At 41.8% G+C, this 14,110-nt stretch overlaps 1 protein-coding gene across 1 annotated transcript in view; it reads right to left on the bottom strand.

Moving 5' to 3' along the window:
• Window positions 1–14,110, bottom strand: part of CNTNAP5 (contactin associated protein family member 5) — a 298,702-nt gene that overhangs the window by 166,718 nt on the left and 117,874 nt on the right. Inside the window, exon 4 of the mRNA XM_063341381.1 lies at window positions 1,019–1,166. Within this exon, the coding sequence (XP_063197451.1) occupies window positions 1,019–1,166 (148 nt within the window). The remainder of the gene's footprint in view (window positions 1–1,018; window positions 1,167–14,110) is intronic.

The raw sequence follows: 14,110 nt of genomic DNA, 5'->3' as shown, positions 1-14,110 counted from the left end.
TAATAAATCTCTCAATTAGGAGTTATTCTGCTTATTATCTTACAACCCCTTTTCTCCACCCATCAGGAGCAGATGAGGACCTGAGCTAAGTGGGGAGATGTAGAAGTACAATAGGGTAACATGATGGTGACTTGTGCCACACCATGTTGAACTTACTGGTAAAATGCTGTTAATCCCCTAAACTCTCCCCAGCAAAATCTCTCCTGTCTCCAGCAGCGTCTCAAGTCAAATTTGACCATTTCAGAAATAAATCCACAGCCACCTGAGAAACAAATGCCAGATTTGTGTTTCCTCATTTCTGGACTTTTTTTCGTTTTGTGCGAGGGAGAAACACTGGTCCTTTTTCTTTACGTTCATAGTCTTCCATGGCGATAGGTCATACATCTGCAGCAGTACACCAACATACCTCTGTGTCCGAAATGTCCCAAGGCAACAATGTTTATAGGTTGCTCCAAAGTCTATGTGACAAAGCGCTGCAGACCGTGTCTTAGAGCATCATCACCACGATTTACGAAGAAGAGTGCCAAAAAAAAATTCATGCAAAAGCAGTTTAAGTAGCCGACAAGGTCGCTACTTTCTGGAGCTATAAAGTCATCAGCCTCAAATAGAAGTACCAGCTGCACAATCTGCAGCACTTCCCTCAACAACTAGTTAACTTGCCTTAAAAGCAAAAATGAACTATCTTAGCAGAAGGTGGTACCATTCCTAAATAAAGCCCTACAAAAGATCCCAAGTAGCTCTGTGCCCTCCAACGGGGCAGGAGCTTTTGCAGCATCTGACTGCCTTGCACTCACAAGAAGCAGCAAATTGCTCTGTGGTGGACTCAGGAAGCTGCACCAGCTGAGCTAGATGGGCCAGCACATCCCTGAGCAGAAAAGCAAGAACAACTACTGAAAAAATAAACGACGCCTATGTATTTCACGTTACATTTTAACCCATAAAACTTGTGCTGGACCCCTCCCACAGCACTGACAGCATCAACAAAAAGCTCTTTGAGAAAATGTGGGTTAAGACTTACTATAGGTGCAGCCGAAGACCTCAACTCTCAGTCCTATCCGCCCACCGGCATTCCACTTCAGAGGGACGAAGCGCAAGAAGCGGGCTTTCACGGAGTGCAGAAATTTGTGGTGAACGACACTGTCAGCGTTGCTGTTCCCTGTGAAAACCTGGAAGGACAGAGAGCCTTGGTGAGACATTTAGCACCAAGAGGTGACTGCAACATGCTGAATTAAGGCTGTGAACTGCCACCCCTCTTCCTGATTCTCAGTCTCAAAAATTACTCAACATTATTTAAATTGATTGTCAAGTTTTCTTAAAGTGCTGTGTCTCTTAGGCAGGGAAAGGAGGGAGACCGCAGCACACTGAGCACCTCAGCGGAATAGGGGGATCTACACAGGGAATTGCAAAAGGAGATTATAGGTGGGGATGTTACAGAACATGATGCATAATTTCTGCAAACCCAGGATATTCCTGTGTTCCACAATACTCCATCGTCCCATAACATATCCACAGTCCCTTCAGCACAGCAAAGCATGGGGCCCAGGTTAGCCCTTCGGTGCATTCAGGGTAGTAGAAACAGATGGTCACAAGGCACTGAGGCTGGGCAGAGCCTGGCAAGATGAGCAGGAAAGCATACATCTAGACACGCCACAGAAAACTCAAGCAAGATAGGGGAAGAGATGAAAGCTTACGTCAGTACACAGGAGAGTCAGCATTTCAACTGTGTTTGCACCCAAGAGAGTCAAGGCTTGCAAACAATAATAATTTAACTTTTTTTTCTTGCCTATTTGATTAATTGCCCGCAACTGCAAGCCAAAATTAATGGCCCTACTCAAAATTATCACTCAACAAGAGGAAATTCTCTCATGGATGAAGAATGACTGCAGGATTTCAAAGACAAGCCTTAAAAAAGACAGGCATCCAAATTCTGATCCCGCCTGAAGCTTTTTCAATTCATTTTTTTTACACCCTTACTCTGTAATATCAGGCTAGAAATATCACAGACTTCCTGCTATCTTCAAAACATTTGAGTAACTCAGCTAGAATTTAAATTTGAAGCTAACAGTTTTGTAAAACATGAAAAACAAAGAGAGAACTTACAAAAAACCAATCTCACAGGAAGGCCGTATTTGTAAGAGGTCCTTTGGTTTGTAAGTATAAAATTTCACCACAAAAAGTTGTACCAGTTTTAAACGCTTCTGCAGTTCAAAAGCTGGCACCATTCACCCAGGCAATACAACTGCAAGCACAAATTGAAATAACCCCAGTAAAACAGACCTACAATTCATTCCTGATGGCCGACAGATGAGTTAAAGAGATTGGGGGTTTCATCTCCGTTTTGGAAAAAAGGACTAATTACCAGCTGTTTAAATTTTTACTCAAATGCAAGCATTCCAACTTTTTCCCAAAGGCTGTTAAAAATGGTGTAAAATTTCAAATTCAGTGTGTTCTTTTTGTACTACACCCAGTGTGCTATTGTTTTATTTGAACTATATTCAATAAAAAATATCCTTGAATACTTCGAAGGCGCAATACTTTGAAACCATACTGTGCTTTTTTCATTTCACCTTAAGAACGCTATGCTGGGAAAATTCCCTTATATGCAATAAGCCTCATTTTCCACCCAGTCACGAATGCAAAAGACAGCATATATCTCAATTCCTGAAACATGCTTTGCAAATGCATTTCATTGCTGGCGTTTCTTCCCACCGAAGATGAACAATTTTACTGAAACGATCTCTCACAACCCCAGTAACCTCAGTGAAGTGAGGAAGGACCCTTCAAAACATGCGATCTGTAAAACTACTTTTATTAGGAGCTTATCAGGCTGAAAAAGGTATATAACTCAGCTATCCCAACTGCCCCTAAAGCTTTCCTTAACCTGCATCTCTTATTCTGAACTTTTTACGCACAAGATCTTGTTTTCTACAAGTATTATGTGATGGTTAACTAACCTCTCACAAATTCAATTATATTATATAATTAAAAAAATTTTTGGATGGGGATTCTTGTTGATCTTAATTCAAAGCTAACCACATACGGCAGTTCAGCAGCCTTGCCCATCAGGTATGTTTTGAGGAGTGCCACAAGTAGCACTTCAAGATATCCTGGGCTTACTCATACTGCTTTCCAGATAGGAGCCACATTCAAATTCCAGCAGAGAGTATTTCAGAGTTTTTTTCCTTTTATTTCAAATGAAAAACCTTGTTCTTCTCAGTAATGAAACTGTCAGCAGAGAGTAAGTCTCGCAGTCAGAGCTGTGGCAGTGCTCACATTTTTATTAAGACACTCGTGGATATGTAAGATGGATAAAGGGGAGTGTTGTTTTCTGTTTGTTTGCTTAGAGAGCTCATCCTCTTGGAATCCTGTGATTATGTAAAAATCTCACCTTTCAAAAGATAAAAAAGAAAGAAGGAGGAAGAAAGAAGAAAAAGAACAGAGGGGGAGCAAAGGGTTTCCAGTCCTCCCAGTTGTGAAGAAAAGCTTAAAATGCAGTAACTGGAATGCGAGTGAAAGGTGAAAATTAAGAGACAAAAAAAAGAGTACACCTTAATATCGCAATACTGTGAAACAAGGGTCTAAGTTGTGGTTTTTTTCTCATAATCCCCTCATACACAAGGCTGTCAATACTGCACATTGCGTCAGAGGCCCACAAGGTAATAATTTTTTGGTTTATATAAAAAAAGAAAACATTCTGGGAGAAAGACTAAGTTGAAAAGCGCAGCACCTCTAGAAGTATCTCCTTGCAATTACAAAGTAATGGGAACTAGGTGATTTGCGAATACGACTGTGTGCTAAACAGCCCACACGTTCCTCGCTGCCATGAGTGGGCCCTCGTGGCCGCTGGAACAACGCCGAGGCAGCTCACGACCACCTGTAACTGTTGGTAAGGGCAGTCTTCACACCTCTTTTGCAGGGCAAACCTGTAAAGGCAGGGTTTTTTGCAAAGCTTGTGCAAACGGCACACGCAAGCACAACACACGGGAGCGACACCGCCGCTCGCACACCCAGCGGCAGCCTCCGGGTGACTTTGGGGACTGTCTCAAAGCTTGCTTAAGCTTCTGCAAATCGACAGCAGGCTTGCAGGCCGATAAGAAGCTTGCTTCTGTCTATTTAGCACGTTCTGCAGACCATTTTTTTGCTTATCAGTCACCACCCAAGATTGCCATCATCTGGAAAGGGTGCAGGCCTTGGGTTAGAGTGGCCAGACCCTGTTAACCCCAAACTTGCTGAGCCAAATGCTGCCCAAGGAGCCGGGGGCAGGAAAAGCTTATACAGCGACCGTGTCAAACGACAATTAGCTGGGCAAAGGCCACCGTCACGCTGATTGGTCAAGCTATGGACCGACCTGGACTACCTGGATGGTTGTCCCATCACAATTTGGGAATTGGGACTGAGACCCCCACCACCATCAACCACGGATCAACGGGACGCTGCTGAAATTCCAGATGACTGCCGAGACATCGTGGGGCCTGTGGTGGTGACCATACTCTCGCTGTACTCCGTAATACTGCTTCTCCTTTCTGTCTGTCCTCTACTTTCGCCTTTACTCTATCGCTCATCTCAGTGACTATTGTTGTGGAATAACAGTAAACCTGCAGTGAGCGGCATCTGACCTCGTTTGTGTCCTCATCTCACCCTTGGAAATCATCGTGAACCTCTCTCAGGCCCAACGTAGTCAGACCGGGATGTAACACAGGCAAAGGAGCTTTGTGGTTCTGCCAGGTAAAACAGAGACAGCTGTAACCCACTGTCCGCAAGCAGACCCAGGTGCCCACCCGCAGGCATCTGTGCTGGGTAGTTTCCTTTACGACACCTCAAGGAAGAGCCAGAATCACTCACATCCAGCCTCCAAATCAGTTGACTCCTAACCTGATGTGCAACTATGTAAAAATGCCCCTCCCACAGCGAAACATCATGTCAGTAAAAATAAACCCTTCAAAACTCCAATACATCACTTCCAGCAGTGTTTCTCAAGCTTCTCTAATAACCAAAGAGCCAACAAACCTTTGGGGGGGAAAAAATCCACAGGCAACGCTGTACCCATCGATCTGCGCCTACGAGATGGTTTTGCATGCAGCCGGCACATCGCTGCTTGCTGCTAACTGTGGGGCATCACTGTGTATGCCTTTAGGATTGCTTTGATTTTTGCTTCCAACTCCCACTGCTATACAGATCACCTTCTGATGTTTTATGGACCACCTGTGGGCTGTAGACCATTGATTGAATAACACCAATTGCCACAGATGGTCACTTGAAAACTTAGATCCACAGCAGACACAGAAATAATCCATCCATTAAAGAAGATGAAACAAGGATGCAGTACCAGATTTCGTAGCCCTGGAGGTTCAAATATTGATTACCAGTAAACTTATTGGTGAAAATGGCAGAAATACTTCCCCTTGAGAAACAGCCTCTATTACAACTTGTTGCTGATAGGGATTAATTCATAGGAACAAAATGACAAACTAGTGAAGAAAACAAAGCACCATGCCATTTCCCGTGCAACACAGTTGCTCAGGGAGGAAGCGTAACACTGAAATCTGTGGTTTCTTATAAGCCCTGTAAACACAACAGACTGATGATTTACCTGGGAAATTCTGCTTCTGGCATTCTATGGGGCTTATAAATCAAAAAGCTCCATTAGCACCAAATATTACCACCAGCTTCTTGAAGGCAAACACTTTTCCCTAGTGCCAGCAGCTGTAAGGTTAACAGCTTGCCACGGGCAGGGCTGCCTCTCGGACCAAGCTTGTTTCACGATGCCTGGCTGCAAAGTGCCCCAGTGTGACACAGACCATGGCACTACAGTAATATTTTATGAGGCTTTTTTATGAGCCAGCAAAGGCAGGTCCCACGGGCACGAAGAGGTGAGGTAAGAACAGCTGCAGTGGTTCGGAGCAAGGTCCAACCAGCCCAGTGCCGCCTCTTCAGCACAGAGAAAAGAGTATGAAGAACACAAGCACATACAACAGTTTTCCCAGTGCTCAGCCCACCTGATTCATGGGTTATACTGAAGTGGAACAAAGTAGAATTACAGTTTAGATGAAAAAGAAAACTTTTAAAAGAAGTTTAAATCTCAAACCCACCATCCTTACTTGGAATTTGGATGCATGACTCCCTCAGGAAAAACAACAATTCAAATGAACGGGCTGTTTATACAACTCTCTCATTCAGAGGGATCCCAAAAGCTGTTCAAGGGTAGTTCAGGAAAATGTCAGGCAACTGTGGTGAAATATGACAGTCGTTTAATAACCCCGGAGACACACATTTGTTTCTCTACCTCATGTATTAATTCAGATCTACGCTAGGTCACACCAGTGAGATCTGATGTGTGAAACTTCAGATCACCCTTTGGCCAAACTCTTAGGCTGGTCTCCACCTTTAGACAGACAAGTGGAAATTAGGTGCAAGAAAAGCGTCTGCTCATGAAAGCGTAATCGAGTCAAAGGATAGCATCAGATGCGGCACTATCTCAGTCTCCCCTGCATGCACACTCTGCACAGCAAATGGCAACTTATTTACAGAGCTGCAGAAGGTGCTTCCCATAATGACTCTGCTGAACATATTTTGCTCTCCCACTTTGTTAGGCAGGTAATGGGATGGGTTCAAAATGAGTATGCAAGCAGCAACACAGGCACAATCAGCCCTGAGCAGCGAGCAGGCAGACCTGAGGTTAACTACCTTCTAGGGGAGATATTTTAAGACGTATTGAACACTCTCATTTCTGCCAAAGTCACTCTGATGAACTGAGCCAAAGAAAAAAAAAAATCAGATTACAAATGTGCAGAGGGCACATAACACAGATGTTAGCAATTTACAACATTTCAACCTTCACTGAAAGAAATACAAGCACAGAAAAGAGCACTCCACCTTCAAATCTCACCCATGACATCACAGTGTGCTGCCTCCGGTGCCTAAAGAAATAAGGACAGGAGCGCACTTAATTCAAGCTATCCAGCAGCTTAGTGAAGGAACCAAAGCAAGATAAAAAGCAGTGAAGCCTTCAATAAATCCCCAAACTGCAATACTTAGAGTAAAACAATGTCATTCTCCCTCTTAAACTTCCTTGCTAGGATGAGAAAGAGCAGGAGCTAGGAGTTAGCGCTGTGATACAGGACACGCTTCCTGGTGTTTGCCTCCCAGGACTTCCTCAAACATTTGAGTGTACGTGCACTTTAAAGAAAACATGGATTTCCAACTAAGAAGCAACATGAAAACCTGAAAGAAGGAGAAATTCGCATTGCCTAGCTTTTCACATTTTCTAGCTTGAAATAAACTCTGACTCAAGGATAGCTTTTATCTTCTGCAGCGGCAAAAGGATTTTAGTTCTGCTTGAATTTGCATTACCTGGGATGTAACTGAGTGGGGCCATTGAGTGTGGGTATTAAATACGGGGTTTAGGGAAGCCAGTAACTGAAACCGTGTTACAGTAAGGGTTCTTCATCTCTGCTTGTATGTGTGGAAAGAGACTGAATGCTACCATGACAAGGACACAATACAGCCACAAATGGACCATATGGAAACGCAGCAGCCTCCGATTTTAATGGTGTGCTACAGGGTTTTTTTCCACATAAAAATTATACCGCATCAGTGCCTGCTAGCAACGCCTTGGGCCTGGACAGGTTTGTGGTGACTTTTTATAACAATGAAAATTAAAAAATCCATTTAGTTTCTGCTGTGAAATGAAAACAACTGTCAATTCAGGCAATTCTAGAAACTCCCCCCTTCACCTTAGCCCCCCTCTAAAACTTAGAGAGATTACACACAGATGTAATAATAATAATAAAAAAAGATAAGATAAAAATGTGGAAGAAAAAAAAAATACAACTTCAAAGTTGTAACTGTTCTTTTTATATTTTACCTTTTCTATATACTGTGCATGATGTCAACAGTGAAAAATGTTGCTTTGCTGATGTAACGGAAAAAGCCCTGCCCAACACGTCAAGCCAGAACTGTGAATATCCTTTCATGAAGAAAGGCCGTGAAACGGCTTTGCTGTCATCTCAATCGCCCCGTGTCCAGACCGGGAGCTGCTAAAAGCTCCACCGAATTTGGAGGGTGCATTAAAAGCAGCTCTCCAGCAGAGGGGTTCATGGCAGGACCTGGCCCCTGGGAGTTGCCCTCTTTCAGCACATGGCCTTAAAAATCCTTTTGCTATTAGAGGGGGTCAGATCATGGGGACAAGGAAAGGATGACAAAGACGGCTGCTCAGCTCCTTAAAGAGCTGCAGTTTAGATCTTTGTTTTCACGTACCACAGAGCCACATTTGGCACATGGACAGCAAACCTATGCATTGTGTTTTCTCACCTTCTCAAGAGGCAAGTTAAACTTTCTTTCAATTTTCTTTCAGCTGCTCTCTGTAAACAAAGCACATTTTTACTGGAAGTACAAAAAACTTGCCTGCTTTGGAGAGTCGATGGGAACCTTTTCCACTGATTTAAGCAGGTTTCAGTCTGAGGCCAAGAGGAAATGGCCGCCAGCCTGGTCCAGGGACAGGAGGGTGGGATGTGTCCTCTTAGGACATCACTCGCCTCCAAGCATCTCCTCCTACTTTAGGTCTCTCTCCTTTTAATACACCATGGTCTTCACAACAAAAGATAACCAATCATTTCTGGCTAACAACCTTCTGAGATGAGTTGCCCGTTTCCAGGCTCATGTTTTCCCTTCCAGGTTAAACACTATGACTCTAGCTAGTGTAAAACTTATCGTACCTTCAGAAAGAGAAGCCTCCGTTCTGCTTTTCTTTCTTAACAGCAGCTACATTTTCCTCTTTGAAACACCCATCTTTGACGAGAACCTCAAAAACAATCCCACCTGGCACAGAGTCAGAGCTGTTATTAGGGAGGAGCGGGGCGGGGGGGAAATAAATACACCCGTCAAAATTATCCTCCCACAACATATTATCTGAGGAACTGACAGTTCCCTTCCCATTCCTCCACCCCCAATGGATTAAAAAAAAAAAAAGAAAAAAAAAAATAGTTGGTCTACAAAGAGGTAGTTTAACTTCCCTATACAGTAAGAATTAAAACAAATGGCTGCAGTATGGGTTATCAAGCAGGGGTCCTACTGGGAAATATGCATTACATCTGATACTTACGGAGGGGCTTACTGCTGTGCCTCAGCAGTAGTCCACCTCCTAAGTACTAGTCACCTCTGAGCTACTGGCAGTTTCTGCACGTCACAGAGCAGTCCGGGGAGAGAAGACGCAATTATGTGGCAGGGTCCATACTACTTCATCACTTCCTTGAATAATCTGCTCAAGTGGGAAGGTTATTCGCCTCTAATCTACGCCATTACATCGACTGCATACCCTTCTCTCTGGTTAGTTAATTCCCAAATACAGGAAACAAATACCATTAACAACATCATTAGCCTCAAACAGATGACTGCCCAACATAAACCACATTTATACTAAGGATGTTGTATATTATCCTTGTGCTAACAGTAGAAATACTCACAGATTTTCCAATAAAAAACTTAGATTTTTATACTATCAAAATATTTTCATGAGAAAATGTTTTATTTTTTTTCCCAAAACTATCCATTAAGACAACCTGTGTAATACTTTGTTTTAGACAGGTCAGTATCAATCCAGAAAACATCAGTGTAATGATAGTGACATTAAAAATATGAAGCTTCTTGGGTCCCTTCAGGACAATGAAACATTTCGATTTAGACCAAAGAATACGAGACAAAATATTACAGACTTTTTGAATTCTTTGTGCTTTATTTCTTTTCTTTCTCTCCTGTTCTGATTTACCCCTAGCAAATTCTAATTTCTTTTCTTGTTTTGGTCAGCAGCACCTGCCAAAATGCTAGATTTCTATACTGGAATTGACAGTCTGATCTTCAAACAGTTGGAATTAGTGTCAACCTGTTTCCAGATTCTGCCAGACCTTGGCAAAGTCTGAGATATCGTATCCACCAGAGACCATTCACAGTAGGCACCTTGGGTATGGTGATCTCTTTTGAAGACAAGAGAATTTAACAAATGGGTAATATATGAGCTACGTCACTCGACCTCAGGACTAGAAAACGGTCCTTGTCCTCTTCTGTTACTTACATAGATGTAGCCCAAGTGCCTTATCCAACCTGTAGTTGGACAGGCTGCTCTTCTTCTTCCCAGCAATGGACCAAGTGCAATTTCCCTGCCCTACTGAGACACTTTGCGTACAAATGTGATGTTGCATCTCACGTATAGCTGCATTTTAGTGATGGAGAACTGATCCCCATCTTTAGCTTTTAGAATCAGCTCTGTCTTTGAAGCACTTGGAGGTGAAGCTGTTATCGCCGTTATTATTATCACTGCGACATAAATTAATAATAATGGAAGCAAGAAGCAGCAAAATTAAACCCGTAAATTACAAGTCTAAGCTAAAAGTCGGCAGCTAATTCCTGTTTCTGCTCAGCCTCCTGCACTTCATCTTAAAGGCAACCCTACATATAGACGGTATTTTAAGCTATATCAAAGCAAAGGATAAATATTTCCCCAGTACCTTGACTAGATTAACCTTAGCCAGCAGACTGAAACTGCTCTTTCCACTGCCAACATTAATCACAGATTTCAGCTGTTCTTCTGCATAAATCTCATGGAGACCTTCATGCTTTACATTAAATTAGTGGGATTAACAATGCGGTGAATGTGTTTATGTCTGGCAATGTTGGCGAACTCTGGGAACCTTCCCTGTATTTAGCTTCATCAAAGTGCGTTTAAATAGCTAGCGCTGTACACTTGGTACCTCTCTAGTTCTAATTTGCCAGACGGAACCAGCAAGATGACACCAGAGAGGTGTTAGTTATTCCATGCAACAGTGACCTCAGATGAATATTGCGCTTCATTATCTTACATTATTTCCCTGTTCTGAAGTTTGATGGCATTTTCATTTGGATCAGTGAAGTAATATTCTGTGGAAGAGGATAAACAGGTAGGCTTGATTTTCTCCAGTGTTTTATAACGCACTGAAATGCACATGCATGCACACATATTTTTTGCTATACACTGCCTTCTGTATTTCTTTTTTCTCCTTTGAATAGGAGAAAGTTCACATCCTAGCCAAGATAACAACAGTTAACATCTCAAAAGGGCGCTGTAGACTGATCTCACTCTACTGTTCACCTTACTCAAGATCTTCTCTCAGGAATGCCATCATCATAAAGTACACAAATACAAGGTTACAAATAATACTAACCATAGTGATATCTTCTAAGGTTTGTTATGCTCTGCCTACAAAACCACCATGTAATTGCAAATTAGAAAAAAATACACGTGTTTGACCATGTATTTCTCTAGACTTTTTTAACTATACCTTGTTAAACTGCAAATTCTCCTGTGCCAATACACCATGAGTTGCACCCTGTATTGGTGTAAGTCCTTACCTCACCATTCAGAGCGGTGAAACGATGCTCGTGTATGCATTGGCTGTAGTCTTGGCCTAGTGCGTTATATATACGTCTCTCTTACCACAGGAGGGTTAAATCTACTTTTGACATAGCTTCCTCCTATAAAACCATTACTGTAATGTTTGCAGCATCCTACATTTATGCCTTGTCATTCCACTTTCACATTGGGGTCCATCATTGAACCACATTAAATTAATGTCCAGGACACTAAAGCAACCTAAAGAAACCACTTCTCTTCCTCCTGAAATAGAGTAAGACGAGCTTGTGCAACGTCTCTGCGGTCATAAATACAATGTCTTCCAAATGCGTGTCTGCCCATTAAGTTTCAACCACACATTTTATTACGCCAACCACACCAAAAAATCCTCAGCAGTAGGCTCTGAAGATCATGATGTTCTCTAAACTACAGCATGAAAAAAGTAACTTCGTGATCCAAGGAGGAGGTAGCCTGGCATTCTGACTCTGAAGTGTAAATTTTGCCTGCATATGCAAAAGTCCTGTAATTGTTGCTATGGTAGGGCATTAAATCAAGTCATGATACATTCAGCAGGTCCAAGATCAAAGTAGGCTGTAAATAAAAGGTGCTCCATAACTTTAAATTTGGAAATGAAAAGAAGAAGAACTGCTCAGTGAGTTAGAAATTTCAGGACTTGTAAAAAACATATTTAAAAATGAGCATGATCACTGTGTGGCTGAACATAATATTTCTAAGCCTTGCATTACGTGGCAATAGGTTCAGGAGCCTCACACGCTATTTTAGAAATGTAAGAATATTAAGAAAATTAGTTCATTTCCATATGGACCTGCGTCCCAACATTTACCTTAATGGATTCTTTTAAAGAAATCGAATCAGAGTTAGGCTTATGTGAAGGAAAATTATTTAAGTGAAGGGAAAAGGAGAATAATATTTTAAAAATACCATGTCAATAATTTCAATATAATGCCTCTTAATACTAATTAGTTTGCTTTCCCAGAGTGTTCTTTTACTACACTACTTGTAAGCTGCCCTTTCTCCTTCCACACAGTTTTTCCCTAATTCATAGCCAGGCAAACACTTAAGAACTAGAAACCTTAGGAGTCTCTCCAATTGTACCAACATTTCCTATTTAAACACAGAAAATGAGACTGGCAAGGGGGAAGGGGGGGTGGGGGATAAATAAATAAATTTTAAAAAAAAAAAATCAATAGCTGCTTAACAAGCCTTTCTCCCGAGGTGTGAAAATCTAGCACACAGAGCTCTTTTATTCTTTTTAATCTCCTGATCATAGGTGAAAGAAAGGAGCCATGAGTTGGATCCATGGAAGAACTTGCCTTTAAAACACGAAATAGAAACACCAAGCATTTTTTGAAAATATTAAGATGAAGACATTGGGTTTTTTTCCTGAAAGCAGTATGAGTAGCTACACCTTGAAAAGTAATAAAGAAGGGAAGAAAGAAAGAAGTGTTTTAAGACAATGCAACCCACAGAGAAGAAAATTAACCTATTACAGGATTTCCTTTCAAAACTTCTGCATACTGTGAGGCCTGCATAATAAGCTGTGCTAGGATGTGTGTTCACTGTTCAGTCTTCAGCAAAGATGAGCTCATTTTCTGTGACACAGGAGGACTGTGCAAATATGAAAATTTCACTTCTAATGAAGAAGGGCACTGATACATCCTTAACTGCATCTGCATCTATACTATAGTTTCAGGCGCATTTGAACTCATCAGGTTTCTGCAATATAGTATTAATGAACACCTGAAGTGGTACTCATGCTGAGAAAACACAGCATTAAGACAACAATTATTTAAAACACCACTAAATCAACACATTATGACTAAAAGAAGATGCGGCGATGCTGCAGGCTCACAGGTCTTTTATTATATGACATCCCTGGAGAGTCTCAGATTAGCATTCTCATAGAGTCCAATTTCCCTCTATGTTGCAGTTCATATTATGTATTGAGGAATGAATTGAGCCAAATTCCTTATTCTTGATTACACAACAGGACAGAAATTGAAAAAATGCACACATTGAATCAGTAAAGCACGGTCTCGGGAAGTCAAGTCCCATTTAAGCAGAGCATGTCAATACGGGTCTCTGGGGTTATGTCAAATGTACACGTGCTAATTCTGTAAGTCTAACTAACCTGGGCGAATGCCTTATGTATTTGAAAATAATCCCATCAGACATGTTAGTGGAAAGCAGACACTTGGAGGAGGCTGTGCAGTTGAAGGGTACAAATGACATAACGATGGAGTGGGAGACACTGGTAAAAGAAAGGTGTTACATTTTAAAAAAAGGGTAGAACCCAATAAGGACAATGAGTTACTACTGATCATCCAAATACCTATATGGATTGAAATTCTTCCACATTAGAGAGTTAGATCTGGGTTATCAAGAACATGACCAGGTGATGTTACCATTTCACACAATGGTAGATAAGGCAGTAAAAAATGATCCATGACTAGGGAAAACAGACCTCTCCACCTTTGAATAAAGAGGGTAACTGCCATAGTGACTTAAACTCTGAATTTCAGAAAATAGAAATGCACAACTGCTGGAGTTGGTAGGCAAGATACCTAACACACAGACACAATGCTTGCGTTAGACTTAAGAAGGACTCAGGATGAAAACATTGCTATTGAGGAGCTACTCTGCAACACTGGCCACACGACAGTGAAATTCAACACAGTCAAGAGCAGAGCTACACACACACACAAAGAA

The sequence above is a fragment of the Chroicocephalus ridibundus genome, chromosome 7, assembly GCF_963924245.1.
Source record: "Chroicocephalus ridibundus chromosome 7, bChrRid1.1, whole genome shotgun sequence".
Taxonomy (NCBI): Eukaryota; Metazoa; Chordata; class Aves; order Charadriiformes; family Laridae; genus Chroicocephalus; species Chroicocephalus ridibundus.
This window is presented reverse-complemented; position numbering and strand designations above follow the sequence as displayed.